We start from the raw sequence: 24,928 nt of genomic DNA, 5'->3' as shown, positions 1-24,928 counted from the left end.
CGTGGGTATGGATGGAGTGTCAAAAAAAAAAAAAAAAAAAAAAGAAGAAGAAAAAAAGCAGCTGCTTCTCTTTAATAAAACAATGATTTATTCATAGCGACTTGGGGAAGGGGCGGGGGGACACGGGGAAGTGCCAAAGCGATGCTCACCCTGCTCCATGCCCAGGAGACGCTCAGGGGCTGAGCCCGCCTGGGGAGCGGGAGGCGTGGGGACCCCCGGCGCAGCCCACGGAGACCCCCAGAGCAGCCCAGGCGGCAGAGCCAGGTCCCACTGCAGCCCCAGCCAGGTGGTGAGGGGGTCCCTGTGGCTCCGCTCCCTCAGCCCCAGTGACATTTTGGAGGGGGGTGCACGAGCCAGGGGCTGGGGGCCACCCCTTCTGCTCTTCCCCTGCCTCACGGGCACCTCTGCAAAGCCGGGACACCCTGCACTTGGTGTCCCGGGTTAAATGAGCCCAGACTGCCGTGGCTGTCCCCACCAAAGGATGCTGCGGCCGGGACAGGACCCTCGTCCCACCAGGGTGGGCAACCTGGGCTGGTGGAGGGTGGCCGAGCATCCCCAGGAGGGCGATGGGTGGGTGCCAGGACGGCAGTCACGCAGTGGGGGGCATGGGGCTCAACACCCCCCCAGCTGCGCCTGCCGCAGAACAAGAGAAGCCTTCATGGAGCGGAGGACCAGGGAGGGGGAGCAAACTCAAAGCAGATATGAAATGAATGGCCTGAAATGAGGAGAGGCGGCCGGACAAAGCTGGGGCTCAGCGTGGGAACGGGGCAGGGTGGGAGGGATGAAAAGGCGGCAGCACATGGCCGGGTGCGTGGAGGGAGAGCAGCCGGCACCGGCTCCTTCCCGGCGGGATGCGGGTGTCCCCGCCGCAGCAGCTGGGTGTGCAGGGCCAGGGCTTGGAGCAGGGAACGGTGCCCGTCTGTTTGCTCAAGCGGAGCAAAAATCAGGGGGTGCGAGGACCCCGGCACGGCCGCCCGGCATCGCCGTTCTGCGGCAGGAAAGCGACACCGGAGGGACGCCAGCGGGTCCCGTCCCCTCCTCGCCGGTCCACAAACGGGATCTCGCTGTCTCAAAGTCACGAAGGGCTGACGAGGAGCAGATCAAGTCAGGCTACGGCCCTATTTTTAGGCCCGTACAGATGGAAGAATGAAAGAGGAGGGGGGAGGCAGGGGTAGGAATGGGAATGAAAGACAAACAAATGCCAAGCAGATGTTGGGAGCGGTGCTCTTCCCCTCGCAGGATGCGTGTGCGGCTCCCGGCGACACCGGCTCTGCCGGCCTTGACTCCTGGAGCCCGGGGGGGCCACGGCAGAGCAGGGAGCGATGTCCCCTCCTGCTCATCCCCCATCGCCGGGGTTCACACGGGTACCCCGGGACGGTGGTGCCGCATCAGCCCCGAGCCCTCGTTAGCAGCCCCAGGCAGCCTCCCTGGGGCAAAACTAATGAGCACCAGGGGAGGCAGTTTGGTGCCAGGCTCATGGGGTGCCCCAGGGGGGGCCTGGGGATTTGGTCCCCCCTCCGCTCGCCATCCTCTGGCAGCGGGGACAGGCAGCCACGGGCTCTGGGGGCTCCACTGACACAGCAACCGCGCGGTGGAGCCGAGCCCCTGCTGCGGGATGATCGGGCAACGCCAGCGTGTCCGGCGAAGTTTGGGTGTGGATCTCGCTGTCGAGTTCCTGCACTTTGATATAAAAATACCCTGCGGCCAACGCGGCACAGCTCTAGGGACAAAGCTGGTGCTTTATGGAGCAGATCCGGTGCCCGGCTTACCCGCCAGCCCACACGCACCAGCCTCGGCTGTGCCAACCCTGGCACATCCCTGCTGTGCCTTTCTTTGATGCCTGACAGTTTCTCAAGGTCATGTCGGACCGGGGTCATTGCCAGGACCGCGATGGGGTTTGTTTTGACATCTCCAGTTTCCCTTCAAGCTGGGGACACCAGCAGCATCATTCACAGGCTTTTAGCGGGAGCCACAGACAAGACCCAGCCAGCACAGGGATAAATCCCAACCCCTCCAGACTTCAATAGGGTTTGGGGCCTCGGTGCTGGCTGATGAGTATCAAATGCAGCTCCTCCAGCCCTGCTTTTGCCCCCTACAGATGTTCGGGGGTCTTTGCCAACTGCGTTGACCCCATCTAATCTTTTCTTCCTTCCTTTTCTTTTCCCTTTCCAGCAGAAGGGGATGGGACGGGGCAACCGTGGCGGGTCAGGCTGGGGGCTGTTTGCAGCAGGGCAGCGACACCTCGGGGGCTGTTATCATACTTTGGGGCTCATGTCATCCTGTCTCTGAAGATCACACACGCTCAGCAAATCTGTAGGTGGAGCGAAGGCTACCAAAATAAGGCTAGCTCTGCCTGTGAGATCATCCCCCCGGATGCCTTGCTCAGAGCTTTGTACCGAGAGCATCGCCCTCACGTCATGCAAAATAGGGAACACATGGCAGGTATAATTGTCTGCTGCTTTAATTATCTTCTTTAAATCAGTGGGCTGGATGGTTTTACATTGCCTTCGGTTGGAGTGTCTGCAGCTGTGGCTAGCGGAGCCGGGATGTGCATCCCGCAGGAGTTGCCGGCTGTGCCACCAGAGCTGGGCTGGGAAACATCCTGGATGCCAAAACCTCTACGTGGGTCCCCGACTGCGCTGCTGCTGTGGGGCGGCTCACTGAGGCACCCTGAGCCTGCCGGCCGGCCGGCTCAGGGTGCCTCGGCGAGCCATCCCACAGAAGACTCGAGCAGCAGCACTGTCCCACGCTGCCACCGCACCAGGACCAGGAGAAAAGCCAGGCAAAACGGCAGCTCCCGCACCTCACATGCTGAGGCAGGGCAGGATTGGGCCCCTGTGCCCCATCCAGGCTTGCTGGGTTGGGAAGCAGGAAGGAAAAGCCATTTTTTCTAATCTGGTGTTTAATTGTGACAGGCTGGGGGTTTTCAAAGCCCCCCTTCAGGCTTCGTGTAAAATAGGAATGTGGAAATACCACATCTGCATATCCTGAGCAGCCGGTGAGGTGGCGTTAGCGCCTCGGTAGTTAATTATTCTTCCTGCACAGAAACAAGTCTCCGTGAACCATGGTGGCTAGAAATTAGGCACCACAGAAAGATGCTGCCATGCTGGCCCACGCCATCCTCCAGCTGGGACCTTGAGGCTGAGCAAGGCATGGCATGGCACGGTGGCCACAATCAGCCATGCCAGGACGCAACGGGACGCCCGGGCTCTCCGCAGCATCCCCCATGGCAGAGGTGAGGGTCTGGATGCTGCAAGCAGCTTTTGGGGTGCCGGGTGGGTGCACGTGTGCATGTCTCACCCTCCAGAGGGAACACGCCTCTCGGATACTGATCCTCCATCACCGCGTGCACAAACATCAACTATTGAAAATCAATGGGCCACTGTAAAGGAAGCAGCACAGAGCATGTTGCATGAAAACAGCCTTGAGGAGCAGAGAAAAAAATATTAGCTAAAAATAAAATTAATCTCTTGCAAAGCTGTAAGATTTACTTCTCACCCCTCCCCCCTGTGCTGCAATCTTTTATGTCATTTTCTTTAATTACAGCTGGTTTAGATCTCTGCTGCCTGGAGAAGCATAGCTGGAGTTAGCCATAAATTGGGCTTCTGGATGATACAAGAGAAAATAATAACCCCCAAGGACTGAACATCTGTCCACACAGAGCACATGCAATGTTATAATTAATATTAATGACTAATAGTTAATATAGAATGAAACTTTTGCTTTACAGGTCACCTAATAAACTCCACTGCAAGTCTCGGACAGAGCTACTTTCCGTGTCACAAGCTTGGCCAGACTCTGCCCAGCCAGGAGCCCCCACGGCTCTGCTCCGGCTGCCAGGCTCCTGCCCCAGGGTGGTGGGGGGCCGGGGCGCAGGGAAGTCCGGTGAGGGGGGGCTGCTTCAGGCTCAGCTCTTGGTAGTAAAGCAGCAGTCGGGATGTCCCACCCCTGCACAGCCCCTCGCAGCTGCCCAGTGGGTGCCAGGGAGGGAAGGTCTTTGCCAAGTTTCAATTTCCCATTTGATTTCAGATCATTAATTAAGCGTGGGCACCAGAGGTGTGCTAGGACTGCTCCCTTGCAGGAGGAACTTCATCAGGACCCCAGTGCTGGCTGAGATGGATGCAGCAGCCCCAAGCTCTGCCCCAGCAGGTTAATGCAGCAGGAGCAATGGCCACAGCGATGGGGCGAGGAGGGGACCCTGCACCGAGCCCGGCCAGTCATCCTCCTCACCAGCTCTGCCACCGCCGGCTCGCTCCTACCTGCACAAGGCAACACCTTTGCATTATCAGTGCTGCAGGGTGGGTGGTTTTTTTCCCTCTCTGCTGTTATCTTTTCCTTCTTAGGGAGAAAAGCACTTGCCTGTGAGTAATAGAGGGGTCTTGTTTTCTTTTACTATATTCTTACATTGTATTGCTGTATTTCTTGAATTATCTACTCCATTTCAGTTAGACTATAGCTGTTCCTGCCTATTTCTGCTGCTCTCTGTTTCCTTTTCTATTAATGGAGAACGCAAAGGAAAAGAAAGATACTGAAAACATCACCTGCTCTGCTCCAAAACCAAGTACGTGGTAAAGACGTTTCCATGGGCCCAAAAATGTGACCCATTCATCACTTCTGGAGAAAGGATGCACCAGTTAACGAGCAGGTTGAAAGCCAGAGAGGGTAAATAATTGTGACATGGCTGCTCTGGAAGACACCCTCCCCATCCGCATTTGCGTGGATGCCTGGGGGTCTTTTTGTCCTTTAACCCTCATATTGGGTCTGGGACAACTGATTAAAGGTCCAGGACAGATGAGGTGCAGAAGCTCACGTGATAAGCACACACAAAACATACAGCACACTTCTTTTCATGTGTCCACTCCGACATAATTTTTCACATGTTGGAAATACAGATGATTTTAGCCTGGGTCCATCTGGTTTCCCAAATAACCTGTCTATTTGATAAATAACATAAATTAAATTAGACAAGACAAACAAATAGTTTTTTTTCTCTCCCCCTTTCAGTCTCTTGGCAAAAAGAAAAAAAAAACATAATTCAGTGACTGCCTTGAGCCCCCGAGGAGCCGTGGGGTGGTGAGAGCTATGATTATAAACGTGTCTGCAATGTTAACCTTTAACACAGACCAAAGGCCGTTCCTTCTTCTGCTTATAAGTTCTTTTTTAATTTCTTCACTATCATTTAGGTTCCTAAGAGCTCATTCTCCCCGCAAACTCAGCAGGTAACATTGCATACTTAGCAGCACTCCTCTCATCAAGGCTCCTGCAGTACAGCCTAGGATCTGGAGCTCAGAGCCAAAAGATTTTATTCCTCCTGTCCCTTGTGCAGGTAAGGGAAACTGAGGCGCAGAGACAGGTAGTTATTACAGCTGCCTAACTCAGATGAAAACCCTGGTGTCCTACCAAGGTGCAGCCACTTTTGCACTTCATGCAAAGCTAAAACCAACCATCACCCATCCTGACTCTTAGGTATAACTGCTAGTGGTTAGCCCAAGATGTGATTAAAGGGGAAAAGCAGTGAGCGAAGTGGAAGGAGCTCTTCCTTCAGCCCGGGACAGCCCCGCAGAGACTGTTTCTGCACAGGCTGAGGTGCACTGCTGCCCCAGGGCTGTGCACAGGACCCTCATTCCCACCCTGTCACCCCTCTCTGCCTTGACCCGTAGTCAATCCTTCCTTCCCAGCTGGCCTGGCCAGCACCAGACCACTCTTGGCACTTCCAGCAGCAACAGGGGGGGATTTTTCTCTCTGTTAGCACAGCAGCAGCATCTCAGTGCCAGGAGGGGTGAGCTGAATCGATACTTGAAAATGAGAAGCCAAAGCTGAGTTAATGTGCCAGACGGGAGGTGGGGTGGGGGGCAGCCCTAGAAGAGCCGGCCGCAGGGATGGGAAAAGGTCAGCAGCACAGGTGGGAGCATCGGCGAGGGTCAGGCCCAAACCCACAGCTCTCATCCCTGGTGGGAAGATGGGAGTCTGGCACAATAAGAAGTAGCAGCAGCAGCATCTCAGCACATGGTTCAACCCCTCCTGCTGTTGAGATTTCAGCTCCTGCGGGACTCACCCCAGCCTCCTACCACTGCCTCCTCAGAACACGGCATGGAATATATTCCCCTGCAAGAAATTTCTGGGGCGCGGCGTAGTGCTTACCAGCAGCATTTCACAAACCCTGAACTCCTGAAAGGTTGTTTTGGGGAAAATGTTTCCCAACCACAGTAGCCAGAAATCTTCCCATCCTATGTATTTCAATTTATAAGTTCTTCGGGCTCAACAATATTTTTCTACTCTTGGTTCTGGAACAAGCAAAAAGTATTTTGAAGGGAAAATTTTAAAGTGAAAAAGAAATAAATGCCACGGCTGTGGCTAGCATGTGCTGAGGAAAGGCTAGTAAGACCACCAGGACAAAGTCAACCCTGTAAAGGTGCTCTTCAAGCTACTACCTTCTAATGCAAAAATGTAGCAATTATAGGACTATATAGATTTAATCCTTTGCAATGCCATAGAGCATGGAAAACTATAAGAATTTCCCCTTGAGTCAGAGTACAGTTTAAGCTTTAATCATTCTTGTCCCCTTTTGCTAGAGGAAGAGCATTCTCTTGCTGCTCTCTAGTGGCAGGCAGTGTTAGCAAAATTACAAGAAAGTGCTGAATTTTGCAGCTTCGAATGTTTTTGTCCAGTAAGCCTGTGCTGAATTAGTACAACTTACAAATCAGTGCAAACACCATGATAGAGAGTTAACTGGATATTCAGATATCTTATTTCAGTTATGCTGCTCTTCAAGAAACATCTGATAAATGACCTTTCCTCCTTCATTCTCTTCCCTAAACTTCCCATCCCAAATCCAGGTGTACTAATTATTAGAATTGCTAGAATGAACTGAAATAGGCACATCTCAAGCCAAAGATAAAGCAAGTTTTGTCTAGGAACTAAAAAACCCAAAACTACTGAATCACTAAGAAGAAACATATTCTTAGGGCCAAGAATTTTATGCAAACTGAAGTGGAAGACTTGAGGACTTGAGAATTTACACTCCAATAAACATAGGGGGGTTGTTTTTGTTGTATTCCAATATTCTTCCAGCTGCTCCTAGTGAAGCGCTTAGTTGTGGCTACAAAAGAAAAGCAGCAATGAAAGAAAAAAAAAAGTCAGAGATAGACAAACATTTTGGAAAAAAAGAACCCACATATACACAACTGAGTGAAATCCTGTAAATTAATTCCAACTGCCTCCAAAATTAAAAACATGTTTTATTGTAAAATTGCACTCCAATTAGTACCATAATTCTTTATAAACATAATATACAGTAAAATATTTTACATGTAGCACACCAGGCGTATGCTTATGATGTAACAAAATTTACAATTCAGGATATTTCTCTGACAGAGTTGGCAACCTAAGTATGTGACATCAAGTCCTAGAAAGATCTTTAGTTTTACAGAGCAGGCCACTGTCTTACCATTATCTGGTCTCTACTTTAACACATTCAACTCTCAATCAGAAGTGTCAGAAATGCTGTATATTCTGTCTCAAGTTTCTTTCACACTATTTAGAATAGTTGTGAATGATCGTTTCTTATTATCTAATTTCCTCATTCTAGAGAAGGCTTTTCATTACTAGCTGTTCAGAAACGGATGTTTTCTCTTGGATGAGTGCAGCTTGCATGAAAACAATGGAATGGATGATTTAAGAGAGTCTTCAGCTGGGCGAAACAAATCAAACAACTCCCCCCCCAAATAATCAAATAAAAAACCTCAACACACCTTCTTTTCCTCTCCTACGTCTGTTATTCACACTCTTCCCTCTCCACATATGCACACTCATATGCATAAGAATTTAAACAGCAATAAAAACTGGGAAAGAAATCCCTATTGTATTGTCTCATAGAAGACTGGGACCTTCTTTAAAAGTATACATTTCAAACATAAATTAGAGCTTCTTAAAATGTCAAGCTAATAAATGCTTAACATTAAACAAGGTATTGGAGGAAGCTATAGCTAACTTCGTACTGCAAGTGTAAACAACATCTGTCCTCCTACAGTTAACACTGCTTTCTTCTTACCCAAAACTGCAGAAATACCTCCTCCATCTGTGCTTTAAGCTAACTGCAGCATTTCTGCGCCATACCTGTCACACGAACGGTATTTTCAGATGGAACTGATACCAATGAAACGTGAGATTCTGCGAGGACAGTATACAGTAGTGTAAGTTTCCTTAATGCTTGGGAAAGACCAAGTTAGCATTTCATTCCAAACCAAGCATGGATTTTGTGCTCTCATTTGCCATGGAGCACCGAGAAAAAACAAAGCAGAATAAACATGACCATTGCCTGGAAATTACTGGAACTTGTGAATTAAGTGGCAGCCTGAGAATGTACAGCAATTTGTTTACCTTCCTGATGACTGCTGGCAGATTTGCCAAACCAACCACAACTGGCGAAGAGACAAGATACAACCTCTGGCCCTAAAAAGCAACATTCAGCTCTCCAAGTACTGGAATATACTTCGACTTTGACTTGATTCCTCTGTGCTGTCTACCCTGGGCCGTTTGGCCAGAGATGTTATTACTGCAGTAGGACCTCTTTTCTTCACCTACAGGGGAGTAGAATACATTAGAATGTATAAAATCTCCAAGAAGTTGAAATTCTGAATTACCAGAGAATTATTCGGTGTGGGAGCACATACTAGGAAATCACAGAGAATATTTAAAACAACAGTGCTCTTAACTACTTGGCAGTGCTTAGTGCCTGTATATTTAAACAATCTACACAATTGGCAACACATTCCACACAACTCTTTACCTGAAGTTTTGATTTCTCCTTTGCCTCTTCACTCTTGTCTGGGGAAAGTGTATGAAAGACAAAGTTCCTTGAATTTCGAGGTGCATTTGGATTAAGATCTGACATTGCTGCTAGCTTCTGAAGGACAGCTTTAGGTCTGTTCAAGAGAGACCCATTTTTTATCTGAAGAACAAAGAAATGCTGCATTAAACCACTCACATGAACAAAACAGCTCTTTTAGTAGGCTACTCTTAATAGAAAAGACTACTCCCTACTGAAATGTTACTCACTACCATACAAACCAGAAATGGCCAGAATCTAGGGTCAGCTGACTTTGCTGTGTTCTACAGATGCAGTTTGGAAATACCATTTTTCAGAACCATTACCAACCTGGATGTCACTGGCAGGTCTGAATGTTTCAAACGGGTTCCTGGGTAATAGTGTTGTGTCTTGTACCACTACTGCTGGGCTTGCTAGCAGAGACAGAAGAAAATGTCAGTTTCTGAATTTAATTTGAAGGAATATAATTTTATATCAAACTGAAGAACTTGGAATTGACAACAGACAGCAAACACTGGTGGGGGAGGGAGGGGGGGCAGAAATCTGCATCAAATTCCTTTACATCATCAGTTGTATGGCTCATAGAGGAATTTATTTCCACTCTACAACTTTTTTTCCAAAAAGTAGCATACTATTTTATTAAGCAAATACACACAATTATCATCAACCTTGCAGTTGCATATTTTCAATGCTTTTATACCTTTAGCCTTTCAAGTTCTGGAAGACATGAGCTCAGACTGGTGTAAGAAAACTTGACACTGGAGTTTTCTGATCTGTGGCCTGCTTCAATAGAGACTACAAGTGATGACTGAAATTTAAGCTTTCTTTCTCTTACTTGATTGTCACTTCAATAAAAAGTAAGCTTACCTTTCTTCTGTAGGGACTTAGCAGTTACTTTTTTTGCTAGTTTCATGAATTGGCTGTCTTCACCGATTTCTTCTTCCTCCTCCTGCTCTTTATTTTTTTCCTTCTGTAGTAGAGAGAAGACACTTCATAAAATTGAAAAGTTAAAATGAAGAATGAACTTTTCATTCAGTATTTTAAGTAGACCAAGTCCTTTCATTATGTAAATTAATAGTCTTTTTTATTTATTTTCTACCATGAAAGTTTATTGCAACTTCTTACACACTTTATCATCCTTGTTCTATTAATGAACAGCAAACTTGTACTATCACATTCAGCTGACAAAGCTGACCTAATACTGAAACTTCTAAAACCTGAAGATATGCTCCCAGCATAAGAAACTTATTTCAGCTTTGAAGTCGACTTGTTTCAGAACATAGTTGTTTTGCCTCTCCCTTCTGAATTAGTTTCTCTCTCTGTACAATACTTGTAGAAGAGAAAGAGCAGAATTCACAATGAAAAACAAAGATACATTTATGAATGGTATTTTTTCCAGAGTTTAACTTGAGGAACTAACAATTTCACCTAGCAATGGTATAGAGAAATATCAAGCAAGATGCCATTCTGGAAGCTAACTATTACCTGCTCACGAAGCCACTGTTCTCGTTCAAATCGCTCTTTCCTCCATTTTGCTTCTGTCTCATCAAACTGTTCATTTTCATCATCATTATCTGAATCTCTCTGAAACAAGTCAATCTGTGAAGCATAATCTAGACAAAGAAAAATAATTAGCTATTAATTTTACAAGAGGCATAAAATATGCAGACTAGTAAAAAACCAAAAAATCCAACACACAAAAAAAACCCCCATCCAAAACCAGACCCCTCCAACCCAATTTATTTCTGAAAGATTATTTACTTCTGAAGGACTACCGAGTGGTATTTCATACACACACACACTCTCTTTCCAATCTTTCACCCCCATCTATTAACCATAGATCAGAAAGGCACCTATGTTTTTCCATCTGAATCTCCTCATTCTGCCAGGGCCATCACTATGCAGGTCACCATCAATGAGGTATCGCTCCTGGTACAAGCGTAACTGACGCTTGTCATCATCAAGCATTGCCTTCCTATCAACACAGGAGAAAGGGAGGACGTTAGTCCAGTTTATACCCAAGAGCCATGACTTCACACACACAAATATATACTAATACTGTCACTGACATGTGTAATTTCTGTATTTGATTTTCTAATTCCACTTCATTAGGGAGTTCCTCATCAATAATCTCTTCTTCATATTCATCCAGGTCTTCACCATCATATTCATCCTCACTGCCCACATCACTCCCTGACAGCTCTGCCTCATCTTCCATGAAATCCTGCAGTTTTCTATAAAAGAATATTAAAAGAGTTCAGTTTGGTAGACCAATAATCAAACAAATCTTCTGAAAGCAAGATTTATCTTTTGACATAAAATTAATACATATCCTAAATGAGAAAACATGATTCATCTTTATTTTTTTGTAACAGACTAATACTTGAGTTCTTGCACATTTCCATACACGGCCTGCCAACATACAACACCCCAAATTATTGTCATCCACCAGATTCCTTTGCCAGTTGCCTATCAAATGTGATAGCAATAACTGCCAACTAGATGTTTTACTTGCTAAAACAAATAAAGATCTTAAGACAGGAGGAATTAAAGCAATACTTCTGCACTCCTGCATTTTTTTTGGTCAAAAAAAATGTTGCATTGCTTTCATTGTGGCCTTTTGATTTCCATCTACAATGAAAATTATAATGGAAATCGTCTATAACCCACCAGCAACATAGTTAAACTCATGCAACATGACAGCACCAAAGCAAGAAAACAGCTGGAGCCAACACCATAAACATTAGATACTAAAGCTGGGGAGGGAATAATTATAGACTAAATTTATAGTGCTATTAATATTCTATTCTGTCTGGCAATTAGTATACAAAAAAAGATGTACTTACAATTTTTTCTTCAAGCCCCGTCTATGTCTCAGCAGTTCTTCTTCATCACTCATTTCTGCTTCTTCAGCATCACTATCTCCACCTTTTTCATCCTGTCAAAGAGAAAGTTTTCAGAAATTGGATTTCAGAAGTGGAGTGCTTTGTAATGACAACTTCTTCTATTCTTCAGTCAATAAACACAGACTGAAACACCACAGATTTTTCAGAGGATTTGCTATGTTAAGATGCTTTGTCCACTATATCATAATATTAAGGAGACATTTTAAGCAATCCAAACATTGCTCTTAAAAATGTTTCAGTAGCTTGCTCTGGAAGTCACAATTCTTTGCATTGATGATTATATTAAAAACCTGAGTAGGTAAATGAGTTCTCTTAGTCAGAATGCTGTAGCAGTTGTTTTGCTCCATCAGTTCGTACCTCTTCACTATCAAAGGCATTGTCATCTGTTAAAAGCTGAAAATCACCAAGTTCTTCTTGCTCCTCTTCATCATCTTCTTCCCTAGAAGAAAGTAAATGAAAGAAATGCATGTTTTCATTTCACCTCTAATGATGGCTTCACAATAATTCAAAGCAAGATTTCAACCATCATGATAGCAGGTCTCAGGTAATAAGCTGTGAGCATTCAAAGAGCTAACAGTCTCTCAACAGCATTTAGCTTTAAATGCCCTCAATCCTCATTAGCATTGATGTTTTATTTTAAGACTTCAGGTCTTTGCTTGCAGAAACCATGGGGCAAGTACTAAATCCTGAATTTCTTTCCCCCTAAAATTCCTCTTGGATCCCCCTAACATTCCTGTTTAAGCCTCATTATCCTTTTGTCAGGCAGCCATACACCTTTCCAGTTTAACCAATGGAGAAAATGCAAGTACTAACATTTGGTTACGATTCCTGTAGTTTCGTAATAGTCCAGAATAGAACCCAAAAGTCCTTCATTCTAACAATCTTTTCTCAGTTTGATGAGAGTTCTTCAACACATCTTCCACTATCAGTGAAAGACAAAGAAGAATTTCCCTTCACAGTAACTGTGGGAAACAGTATATGCTGCTGATTTAGAGAGTGATTGCTGAGCAATTTGCACTATTCCTCCCCTTCATGCCCAAAACAGACCACACTTTTGCTTACAGCATTTTGAATTGATGACAAACAAGAAAATGCATTAAGAGTGAAACAAGACAACTACCACTATAAACGTTTGTCAATTTTAGGACGAACAATGCTAACCTGTCTGTGGGAAAGGAGCCCGAACAAAGTGCTAGAGCTTCTGCCATTGGATCTTCTATGTCACTGTCTTTTTCTGCCTTGGAAGATACCGAAGATGCCCATGTTGGAGAACCTGCTACAAAAAGTAATAAGATTGCAACTTATTAGACAGATACATTTCTACTCTTAAAATATCGGAGAGCATCCTAGAAGTGACAGTTAACATGCTCCCACAAAGGTATTAGATTGTTAGAGCTCTCAGAAGTCTCGAAGTTCCACATTCTGCATTAGTGCCCAGGACTAAGGGGTACCTTATCATAAAGCTTATAGATCAAGTAATCATCAAAGCTGAAAACAGACTTCAGGACATACTCTGAGACAAGAATTTTCCTGAGCAAAGATTCAGCAATTCTTCCATGTTCTGCTTTTTGTTGCTGCTGGTATTTGGCACATGTTCAGCTTGACTGCTAAACTGTCCAGAACACAAGTCCAGTAATTCATCCATATTGGCATCCATTGCATTCTCATCCATACTAGCCAGAGTCAGCTGATGCTTTGAGGACTGGTATTTATTCCTATGTTGTCCAACATTCAAGAACCTGAAAGAAAGTCTGTAGTTAGAAATATCTTGCTGGTCTGTATGTCTTATTTTTGTTAAAGGGCATCAAACACCATCCTTTACACCTATTACTTACCCATCTGCATCAAGCAGCTGGCTCTGAGTGTCATCTTCCAAAGAAAATTGAAACTGTGACTCCCCAGCCCCTGGAAATAAACTCTTAGGCTCAGGAGAGGCATTATACAGGTCCTGGGAATCTTCTATGGGAAGAGAGGGCTCAGATGTCTTTCCTGAGCTCTAGTCAAAGGAATAGAAAAATATGCAAGTTATTTGTTTTGCAAGCCTAGAAATCAAAAGCAAGAATGGGATAAAAGATTTAAGCTATTTTAAAGGATTAAGACCATGCAGGAGTCAAGTACATCCACACTGCTCTAATAAATCATAGGAGTTCACTGACATCAGGTATTGTGTAGTCCATGTAAGTATGCTTAAAAAAATATTTATGGTGTACATATTGTAGATATAAAAAACAGATTATATATTCTAAAACATCAAAGAATAGATGCTAAGTTTTTGTAATGTCATTTTTATCCGTTCCAATGTGGAGACATTTTAAACTCCAGGGACAGTTTGCTTTTCCCAAATCTTACTCATATAAAAGCATTTGGCTAGATGCTGCCTTCTGGTATTAATTTTTTGATAGATCTGACAGTCAGGATAAAATACATTTATTCACTACCCACTGTGTTAATATACGATAGGAACAGGACTGAGAACCTTACCTTAGAAGCTGAGCTGATAAAGCTTGTTTTGAAAAAACCTGGGGAAGGTGACCTGAAACCTCCTGCTGCAGATAAAAAGTTCCCTCCACGTGACATCTGTTTGCTACAGGGCTGATATGATGGAATCATGGAGCCAATCAACTCAAAGCTGCTGTTATGGCTATTCTCTTTAGCTAGTGTTGGTAGAGAAAATGAATCATCATCCTCTGAAAAAAAAAAAAATTAAATACAGTGCTTAACTTTTTTTTTTGTGATCCAGTAAAACCTCAAGATACTATTTTGCAACACTGACACCTTGCTAAAAATTCACTATTTTGTGGTCATGTTGGATTTCTTTCTTCATACAGGATGCATATTACACTTTTTAACTGAATTTCATCTTACTGATTTCTGACGGTTTCTATATTTTTTCCAGCATAATTTTGAACTTTATTTTCCTCTAGTTTTTTCAAGCCCTAGCATTTTTTCACCAGTCTAAACTTTTATAATCATACTGTATAACTATACAGTTGATGAAATAACAAAAATATCAAATACCAATCTCAAACAGAAACTTCTATGTGTGCCAGGTGAAGAAAATGATAGTTACGATAATAGTTCTACTTTACCTAACTTGGCAGGTCCTTTGTCTGCAGCTTCTTCCATTTCAAGTTTCTCATCAGGAAGAGAGTATCTGCAATTCATTAAATAAAATGTATTTGCCAATATATACGAAATTAATTGCAAAAAACAAGGTAACACACAAAAATACATCTAGTGCACTTTGATTAAGAAACAGATTATTCCACCATTAGTCATTAGGTTTTTAAAAGAAAATATATATGAATGCACATATAACTACTGGAACAAGACAGAAAAAATAGTTATAAAAAGTACTTTAAATCAAAACATCTGCATGTATTGATCAAATATAAAATTGCTCAGGAACCATTTTTAAGGTTTGATTTATTTACCCCATTTTTGAAGAGCTGTCCTTAAAAAGCATCAATGTAGACTCTGTTGAAGGTGGTTTGAGAACGGAATCACAGTGCACAGATTTCTCCAGCTTTTCTCCATCAACTGATTCTTTGTCAGTTTCTTTATCACCATCTTCAATGTGTTTCTCTTCTATATCTTCATTATCTTCCTCTGCTTCGCCAAGCAGAAATTCCACATTCTAAAAAATATCCCCAAACATAGCAGAGATACAATTATTGCTTTGGTCTGTCACACTTCTTTGCATACTTTTCAAGAAAACATTTTAACATATGGAGGATGAAGCTGAGTGACATTCACAGTTCTTGCATGCACCTATTCCACTCTGAGACAACTGACATAGCTTGGCTGTTTCAAGCAACTCTGTTCCGATCCCTTTTAAAAAGGGAAGGCCATGGCAGGTAACCTCAGTTGTCCCCTGCTAGCAATAAGCCAAGTATATATAAAAAGAGAAAGTAGCACCAGAATCTTTTATACACTTATATTTGATTTTAATACTGTTTAGACAAATAAGGAAAATACTAATAAATTGAGTTTTGGACAATCCAAACCCTGAACATGCTAACTATAGCAATTTTTTAGCTTCTAGGAAGAATTCTTGGCAATTTCCCTAATACTAGTAGTGTACAAAAGTCTAATTTCACTGGGGAGAGGCAACAGAAATGAGAAGCTGACTAGGTTACGTAAAAATGTTGCATACAGACCTCATGACTGCCTTCTTCCTCTTCCTCAGACTCATCTGTCATCTCTTCCTCCTCCTCCTCTTCTTCTTCCTCCAACATGTCCTCATTATCCAGTTTAAACAATGCTTGCCGCTTTTGGCGTTCCTCAGTCCTGCGGAGTTTCATGGCCTCCTGGAGTTTAGCCTTCAGCGCTTGTAGCTTTTCACCTGGACAGAAATGAATAAATGAATACATTACATGTACTACAGTGAATTCTTAACTTCACTGCCTTCAAGCATCCAATCTATTGTAACTAAACACATAAAAAGGGAATTAAAAAGTTACTTGTTTTTAAATGTTTTTATGAATTTATCTGCCAGCTATAAGAGCTACAGCAGTCAGTTTCAATAAACTCAATTTAGAGAGACCACACATCTCATGAATTATCAAGATTCCTCATTATCCATAAATGTCACTGGTGCAGCACTCTGAATGAGAATAGGGTCTGTCTCTCCACTCTGTCTTTTGGGAAAAAGAGCATCCAATTGCCACGGGCAGATGTGCTATAGCACATGAAATAATTAAGAGCAGCTAAAAATAACACGTGCCCATAGAACTAGCCAAATAATCTGCTTCTTTTAATGGATACTATGAGTCACATTCCACACACATTTTCGTTTGCACATACATACAATTCTATTAGAAACCACAGTATAGAAATAAGGAAGCATGAGAGATCTAATAAATGGTAATAGTTCACAAGAAGCCTGAGAGTTACATTCAAAGTGCTGATGGAAAAGAACAGTACAGATACAGGTTTACACAAAATTTTGGTACAGATGGGGAGAAATCCAGAGAAACAATCACAAAGATCTGACTGAAGCTGTTCAACACAGGTCAGTGCTATTTAAGAAGTCTATCAAGATTCTTTTTTAAAACAGGGCTATCCATTAGAGGGAACATACATACTAATTTCACAGATGAAGATACCTTCAGCTATATTTCATAGGGCAGCATTGGGAAAGGGGGTATGAGAGAGAAAAAAAGATAAAGTGTTTTCCAATTCAACCATCATCACTTCTTCTCACAAACTGACCTGGCTTTGTGTGGACTGTTTCATCCAGGCTTTCTGCAGCTAACACTGCTGGTACCACATCTGCTTTCAGTTCCTCTTTTCCTTCAGATGTAGTCTCCTTACGAATAATGTTCACATTTATGGTCCGTTCAGCTTTGGATTTTGACGTTCGAAGAGTGTGCTTCAAGAAACGTGCTTTCAAGGCTTCCAATTCTTTAAATACATATTAATTAAATTTCAAAATGCAAATTAAATTAATTTGATAGCATTTAAAAGCATTGAGAGTTAAAGTTTTATCAAGAGTAGGTCTTGAGAATTTTTTTTTTCCAAAGGAAGTTAGTTACAAACTCTGTATCTTTAATATTGAAATATTTGCAAAACCATTCTACTGGACTAATAAAACAATAAAGTATTACAGAATATTTTTGCCGTAACTTGTACTTAATTGATATTAGCTAATATTAAATTGCCTTAGCATTGACTATGATTTATCCAGAAGACCTCAAGTCACTTCCAGTCTAGCCTTCCAGCCACCAGGCAATTCTAAACTTCTATTAACACATATGTCTAAAACCAGACTGATGGCTGACAAAAAACTGTTTCTTGGCAGAGGTCAGTTTCCTCCATGCACAGAAGTAGCATCCAATCCAGACATCCTCTTAATATCTTCTAATACATAATAGATTTAATGGAATTATAAAATTGCCTAATCATTTGCAATCTTTCCCTGAAACAAGGTCAATTATTTAATATTGATGAATCAATGTTCAAATTCCAGTATCTAGAAGACATTCAAACCATTCTTGCTACAGAAGTAAATTTTTGCTTGCTATCCAGCCTTGCCTTTTAACAAAATCAGCGGTAAACACTCTGGAACACAGGCCAGTTTTCTTTCCAGATAATTACTGCATGCCTCGTTTTGAATCGATTTGAAAAAGTGCTCCCATGTGCTTTAAGTACAAACATAATTCACTACAGCAAAATGGAAATAAATCATTCATCATTAAATAGTTATCACTGCACATTCCTTCAAGCTTTCAAACATTAAGGACTCGGAACTTCCCTTTTAAACATTAGCTGGAAGAAAAGGGATACCAACATTAAGCAAAGAATCCATACTAGTAAGTGAACATGTCTGACTCTTCTATTGCCTAAACATTTCTCAGAGATGTTCCAGTTAAAGTCAGATTAACTCTGCTTACTTGGACAGATACAACAGGATTAAAACAATAAAAGCGATACCTTTATTTGAATCAGATTCGTCGAGGTTTATAAAGGATTCATTGCCAGAGCAGATTCTTGGTTTGATGGACAGGTCTATTCCCAGTTCACGAAGTTTATCCAACTTGGACTTCCTCACTTTTTCAGGTTGTGCCACCAATCCAGGCCCCACTTGTTGATCGCTTTTTTCACCTTGTAAGTCTGGTGCCATTTCACCTCTTTGCTCAAGGGCATCTCCTTCAACTGCCAGAGGAATTTCATTCTCTTTTTGTTCACTACAATCAGTGCTTTCGAAGTTAGAGTGCTGTTGTTCTTCTGTATTGTTATCAGTCATTACAGTCCTAACTATATGAGAATCATCACTGTCCTGCCTGGGCTTCTCAGCACAGTCTTCTCTCGAGTTCTTTCCTACATCAGCAAGAGGCTTGCTCACAGTAGTATCAACATCTCTGCCAAGGTTTGTTTCTGGTTCATTAGCTGCTGATTGATCACCTTCTATTTGCCCACCTTTGCAATCCGTGCTCAAGTTCTTAGTGTCTGCAGATTCTTCATTTAGGGATAGCTGGTATTTAGTGGACCTAATGAAGCCAGAAAGAAATGCCTCATGTTAACAGTGACACACTCGTAATTTCCAGATGTTCATGGAATTAAAGAAGCCTAAGAAAGTTTCTTAATAAAACTTTCTGGTCAAAGCAACAGGTAAAATTAAACCAGAAAAAAGCTGTGACTGTCCACAGAGCAGGCGTGTATGTCATACGACACTTATAGCATGCAAAAGTCTGGTTATCCCCAAAAGCAAAGCTGGGATATCCTCAAAATTTATGAAAAAATACGAGAAAGGTTTAAGCCCTTACTTCAGCAATGCCATGGCATTTCCTTGACATACTGGTCGAGGTCTACGCTTGAAGAAGTCGTGAATGCTTTTGGTCTCAGGCACATGATATGGGAGAGACACAGACGATTCTACCAGAGAAAGGAGGTGAAAGAAAATTTAAAACGTTATCCGAGGGATTTATTTGATATCCCTGAAATTCAAAGAAGCTTGACACAAGTATTTTGCAGCAAAGACATCTGATTAGGCACAAACAGCACAGTTTAAACAAGTACAGCAAACACTGCTGTTTGGGAAAGAGTTTCAACAGCAACAGTCTGGAAGACCAAATTTGCAACATGACCCTGGATTCATTAGGAAATTAATTGTGATGTTTATACCAAAACTGAAACTGGTCTTGACATTCTATTACATGCCTCTCTCTAAATATTCCACTAACTTTAAACAAGTTTACAGGCTCAAGTGTTTGCACAGTGATTATTTTTCTTTTTCAATAGTTACAAAGATATCTTTTAATAGGACCTTGAATAAAAATGGTCTTGCACCCTTCAACCTTAAATAACTCATGCTAGGTGAAAGAAGGCTCTAACCTTTTGGGTAAATTCTTTCAGTTTCTCCCCTGAATTTTTTAATAGTTTATACCCCTCTACATCCAAAGAATTTAAGTTTTACCTCTAATAAGTCGTTGGGTCTCACTATGTAGTTGTTTAATGGCTTCTTTACTTAACCTTGCTGCTTTCCGCTCCTTAAGGAAAGAAAAGAAAGGCTTCTGAAGTCAGAAAAAAAAAAAAAAGAGGGACTCTATCTATACTTTCTAAATAGCTTATTTTTCCCTTTCAAACAAAGCAGTCAGAATAAAGCAGTCAGGTTAAAAAAAAAATTAAAAATAGTAAACCAACAAAAACTTTGGACAGCATGCATACAAAAAACATTTGAGTCACTACAACAAACAATGGAGAGCTTTAAAAAGAAGAATACTTCACCTTCCTTTTTGGTTCTTTTAATACAGGTTCCTCATTCTCATCATCAAATACATGTTTGTAGCCTTCACCCTCAGAAAACCATTCTTTGTTCTACAGTGCATAAAAGAGATTAATTTATTTGTCTAGATACACAGGCACTACCAAGGACAAACAAGTCAAAAGTAAAAATCATTGTACAGAATCATCACTGGTTACCAAAACCAGTAAGCATTCTCATAAACCAAAACAAATCCCACATAATACTTATGGTAGATTTCCAAAGCTCCTACTATAGCTTTATCTCTACAACTTTCCAGGACAACATCCCTCCATCTTTAAGAACAAAAAGCAGAGGACTATTCTCTCCTCTGTCATAGCAGTAGAAGAGCACCGTTGTCAAAAAGAGTTTTAATACATGCTCAAGTACAATATTTCCCACTAATAACCAATAATCTTGTATCACTATCAAATGTTACCTTATATTTTTTTATTTTGTTTTTCACTGCCGCTCGTATTGATTCTATTGACTCTTCATCCTCTGGGGGGTAAACGTTTTCCTCTTCTAAGCCATTATCAAAAAGTTCTTTGTCATCAAGAAGACATCCACTGTCATTAAAAGGATACCTCTGACCACCATCTACCTGCGTGCCATAAGAATAAAGTATTTGTGTAATTCATTTCAGAAGCTCCCCTTCAGTTCTTTGACATTAATTCAAGATTACTGTCAAAAGGTCTTGATGAAAGAAGTTAGAAAAAGTACATGCCATCTTTAATCTAGCATCTTGTGTGTTCTGTAAGCCAGTCATATTCACTTTACAGCACTGCTAAGTTGACAAGGTAATTCATGGAGCAATATTCCCTACATCTATGGTAAGCAGGGAATTTCAGTAATTACTGAAGACCAAAATGACTCTGCGAGAATAAATTAACACTTCAAATATACATTTTACAAATAGCAACAATATGCAACCTCCTAAGCAGCCACTTATTTAGACCAGAATTCCAATTTGCAAGTAGCCCAAAGCTTCCTCCAGAAACTAGCACAGCAATGTAGAGAAAAGCTGAAATAACAATCAAAGCAGTCCGTGCACATAACAAACCCCCAATGAACCCAAAGAATTTCTGCCTGGCTTAACACGCACTGACGATAAATCATCAAGCGTTAGGGTTTGTATTTTCTTTGCAGATGAAACTGGTAGACTCATATGGTATTCTGTGGATACCACACCTGTTGTAGGAATGTGGACACTAGCAATGTTGAAGCACTGAAACACAATAAGCAAATGCAGTAATAAATTTAAGGTAGTTGAGAAAACATCTGAGATTTTCTGCCAAAATATATACCTCTGCTCTAGGCTTCTTTTCTTTTTTCAGCTGTTTAATGGACTGAATTTTTCTCTCCTTCTCCTTTCTTCTTCTTGATTTTCCTACAGCTTTTTTTACTGATTCTTCTTCAAAATCATGTTTATGTTTTCTGTACTTTTTCCCAGATTTTAGGGGCGTCTCCTCTTCAAATTCCTCCTCAGGCAAGCCAGCCTTTCTGCTTGTTTCAAGGTTTGCAATCTGCAATCGGTCACCAGTGTCACTGTCATCACTATCTAGCAGACCTTGGCAAATCCGATGGGATTTCTTGTTCCTCTGGGCAGTAAAGTTCTCTTTTTCCTCTCCATTTTCCTTGTCTCCACCCAGAATATTGTTGTGCACAAAAGAGCCACCATCCTCTCCATCTTCGCTGTCACTGTCCTGAAGCACCTTCTTGCTTTTTGCTTTTTTACGTACAAAAATCTCTTCCTCTGAATCTGACAAAATATATTAAAAGCAAAGAAATGATGCATACTATGGAGAGAAAAATTCCTCAGGTTAATTAACAAACAATCAGTTAAACAAAGTTACGTATCTGTTAAATTTCACAATGTCAACATCTATAGCAAATCAGCTTGAACTCAAGTTTTCAAAATCCACTTCTCCCTGCAGTGCAGTATAAAAATGACCCAAATTGATATCACAGGTTTTTAACCTTTAAAAAAAAAGGCAAAGCTGAAAATCCTTCACCAATTGATAGATTAGTGACTTGCCTTGAAACAGTAATAAAACCCACGGTAAGTAACTCAACAAGCACATAGATTAAGCAAATCACAAAAAGAAAGGAAATAAGCAATTAAGACACATCCCATTTACTATTTCCCTTTCTGTACCTCAAAAAACACTTTTCAGAGATTTACAGATGTCTGCCCACATTCCGAGCAACAAAAAAGGCACTTTGGATTCCTACAGGTCACGCAACGACAACTTCCTAAAAAGGTATTTATAAAATGAAAAAGGTACCATTGAAGGCAACAACCACCAGGGACAATCGATGGAAATATTACAGACCTCTGTCATCAAGAGACGCTATCCCCTTGCTGAGGTGACCTGGAGAGGCTGTTTCACAGCTGCCCTGTCCGCTGTCAGAGTCACTATCAAGGGCTTTCTGCAAGTCCAAATTCAAATCTTCTAACGGAAACTACAAAGCAAAATAAAATTCTCCTTACTGTGGTTAAGTGTTGTTCATGCAGTAATGACTCTTGGTGTCTAACTTCATTCCAAAACCTTGGCTAATCCCTTATACACAGTTATATACACATACATTATCCTTGTAAGAATTAATTTCTATTTATGTGAAGGGGGATTACACTGCAACAACTTTTATTAATACTGAAAGGTGAGCTTGCATACAGGAAAAAAAAAAAAGAGAATCAACATACTGGCTGATCTCCACTGATGATAATTCAACACCATTAAAATGAAAACTTTAGTCTCCCACATCTGCATTTCACCAAAATTAATTAAACAGGGACCAGGAAGGACCTGTGAGGATTCTTTAGAAAGGCTCCTCCATGACAAGGTGCCCAAGCCCGGCGTGCAGGCACGCTGCAACAGAAGGGCCCCTCTCCTGTGTCTCAGGAACGACCCCCCCCTCACGGCTGACACCCCCCCCTCAGTGGGCCGCTACAGGCCTGGCGCCACGGCAGGCCGCCGGGGCAGCAGGCCAGCGCGGTCACAGCCTTGCCCAGCGCTGCCGAGGCGTTCCGCTGCCTTGGCCGGGGTTGGGGGTGGGCACAGAGACCCTCGCCGGGGAGGGGGCGGGGGGGGGACACGGAGACCCTCACCGGGGGGGCCTGCGGAACGGCCCCGGCCGGAGCCTTCCACAGCCCCCAGCATGCACCGCGCCCGCCCGCCGGGCCAGGCGCCGTCTTCCCGGCATGCACCGCGCCCGCGGACCTTTCCCCGCCCCCAGCATGCACCGCGCCCGCGGGGATAGGCCGAGCACAGCCTCCCCGGCATGCACCGCGGGAGGCAAGGCGGAAGGGTGAACCGCCGGGCATGCTGGGAAATGTAGTCTGCGGAAAAAAAAGAAGGAGCGAGTCCGGTAACGGCGCAGGGCCGCCCGCGCTCAAGGGCGGCCGAGGAGGCGCCGCGACCTCCCCCGCCACCACCACCTCGCTCTCTACTCCTCGTTACCCCCCTCCCCAGCCCTCGTCCGCGCCACAGCCAGAGGAGCTCCAAGGCTGCGGGCAGCCCAGGAGCTGCCGCCAGCGGCAGCCGGCCAGTTAGCGCAGAACAGAGCGGCAGGACTCACCTCAGCGGGAGCCGCCGCCATGGCCTCGGCCCGACACCGCCCCAGCGCTCCCGCCGCACAGCCGTGTAGGAAACCGCTTCGAGTCTTCGCGCGCTGCCCCAGTCCCGCCCAACCTCGGAGACAGCCAATAACTGCCCACGGCTATCCCACGTAGCCCCGCCCCTCGCCCCTTTATTGGGAGATTTTTCCGCGTAGCCCCGCCCTCTCCGCCTGGCCCAATCAGTGCTCGCCCTTCGAGGCCACCCCGCGCGCCTTATAAGGCCGCCCTGCAGCTGCCTCTTCCCCTCAGTCAGGGTGAGGATGAGGAGGGTGAGGCTATGGTGAACGGCGGCCCTGTTAAGGGTGGCTGGGGGTACTAGGCCTGTCTACAGCCGTGTGCCCGGGCCCCAGTGGGTGTGAGCAGCACTCCTGGTGCGGCGATAGGTTGTGTGGGTGCCTCAGGGGTCTGCAGGCCAGGCCCGGCCCCCTGAGGTAGGCTGGTCCCTCAGAGCTCAGGCCGGGCCGTGTCGCAGAAGGGGCTTCAGTTGTGAGGGCAGCCCGGCCCTGTCTCCAGAGCTGGTGTGAGCTAACACCAGTGTCTGGTGCGGTGTCACCCGTGGAGACCACAGACCTGGTCCCAGGCACCTTGCAGGCATTTGCTAGAGGGAGGGCAAAAGCCTTCCCCTTGCGATCAGGATTGGTGAGTACAGATGAGTCTGAGTAGAGATAAGTCTCACACCTCAACTCATTTCTCTGTCTGCTCTGTATAAAGTGCTGCCAGCACATAACACCACCAAGCCTGCAGTGTGTAGGGTCCCAATTCTGCCAAAGAGGGGAAAGGATGGCAGGTCAGAGCTCAGCCCTGATGCTCGAGGCTTCTCCAGAGCCATAGGAAGTCATGGAAAAACAGAACTGTTTGGTTTAAGTGGCTGTGAGATGTGTGCCATCTCTTCTTTCCCTCCCCAGAGCTTGGAACTTCTAGGGGTGTTTGCAACCCACTTCCTACTGGTGGCAGCTGGAGGGAGAGCAGCGAGCTGGGGAGAGTGTCAGGGACCTTGTTCTGAACTAGTTACCAATGTTTGGCACTCTTTCATCATTTTGTTTGCTTTGGAGGACATATTGCTACAGTAATGTGGGGTTTTTTTTCCAAGTTAAACAGCAGTAATCTGCTGTTGCTGAAGGTGAGCCCAGAAAAAAAGCATGTATGTGTTCCAGAGCGTTTAGTACCAGTCACAGTTTTGTGGGGGATAAAGAGCAGATGGACTAATCTACTATGATAGTTCCCATATAGCCAACAAGTCTGAGAATGGAGGAAGTGAGAAAGGCAAATGTCCGTGAAACCCACTGCAAACATTACAATACAATTCTGGTTTCCTGTAGCTGCTACAG

The 24,928-nt window shown here is 43.6% G+C and overlaps 1 protein-coding gene across 2 annotated transcripts; it reads right to left on the bottom strand.

Moving 5' to 3' along the window:
* Positions 1–7,218: 7,218 nt before the first annotated feature.
* CLSPN (claspin) lies at positions 7,219–23,694 on the bottom strand. 2 transcript variants are annotated; one of them, XM_075047258.1, is made up of 25 exons: positions 23,561–23,694; positions 22,315–22,444; positions 21,286–21,740; positions 20,418–20,582; positions 19,963–20,052; positions 19,652–19,724; positions 19,002–19,110; positions 18,169–18,725; positions 16,948–17,139; positions 15,894–16,078; positions 15,168–15,370; positions 14,823–14,887; positions 14,215–14,420; positions 13,569–13,729; positions 13,246–13,472; positions 12,895–13,006; positions 12,091–12,172; positions 11,674–11,765; positions 10,897–11,061; positions 10,681–10,802; positions 10,313–10,440; positions 9,695–9,797; positions 9,158–9,240; positions 8,789–8,950; positions 7,219–8,579 (listed from the first exon to the last, which is right to left on the bottom strand). In XM_075047258.1, the coding sequence occupies exons 1-25, from the start codon at positions 23,579–23,581 to the stop codon at positions 8,466–8,468; spliced, it is 4,002 nt and encodes a 1,333-aa protein (XP_074903359.1). In that variant the 5' UTR covers positions 23,582–23,694; the 3' UTR covers positions 7,219–8,465. The 2 variants fall into 2 exon arrangements, with proteins under 2 accessions (XP_074903359.1, XP_074903360.1); XM_075047259.1 differs by having other exon boundaries at positions 12,895–13,009; positions 23,561–23,681.
* Between the last annotated feature and the right edge of the window lie 1,234 nt (positions 23,695–24,928).

The sequence above is a fragment of the Buteo buteo genome, chromosome 16, assembly GCF_964188355.1.
Source record: "Buteo buteo chromosome 16, bButBut1.hap1.1, whole genome shotgun sequence".
Lineage (NCBI taxonomy): Eukaryota > Metazoa > Chordata > Aves > Accipitriformes > Accipitridae > Buteo > Buteo buteo.
Note: the sequence above shows the minus strand (reverse complement) of the source record. Positions and strands in the feature narration are given on the sequence as shown.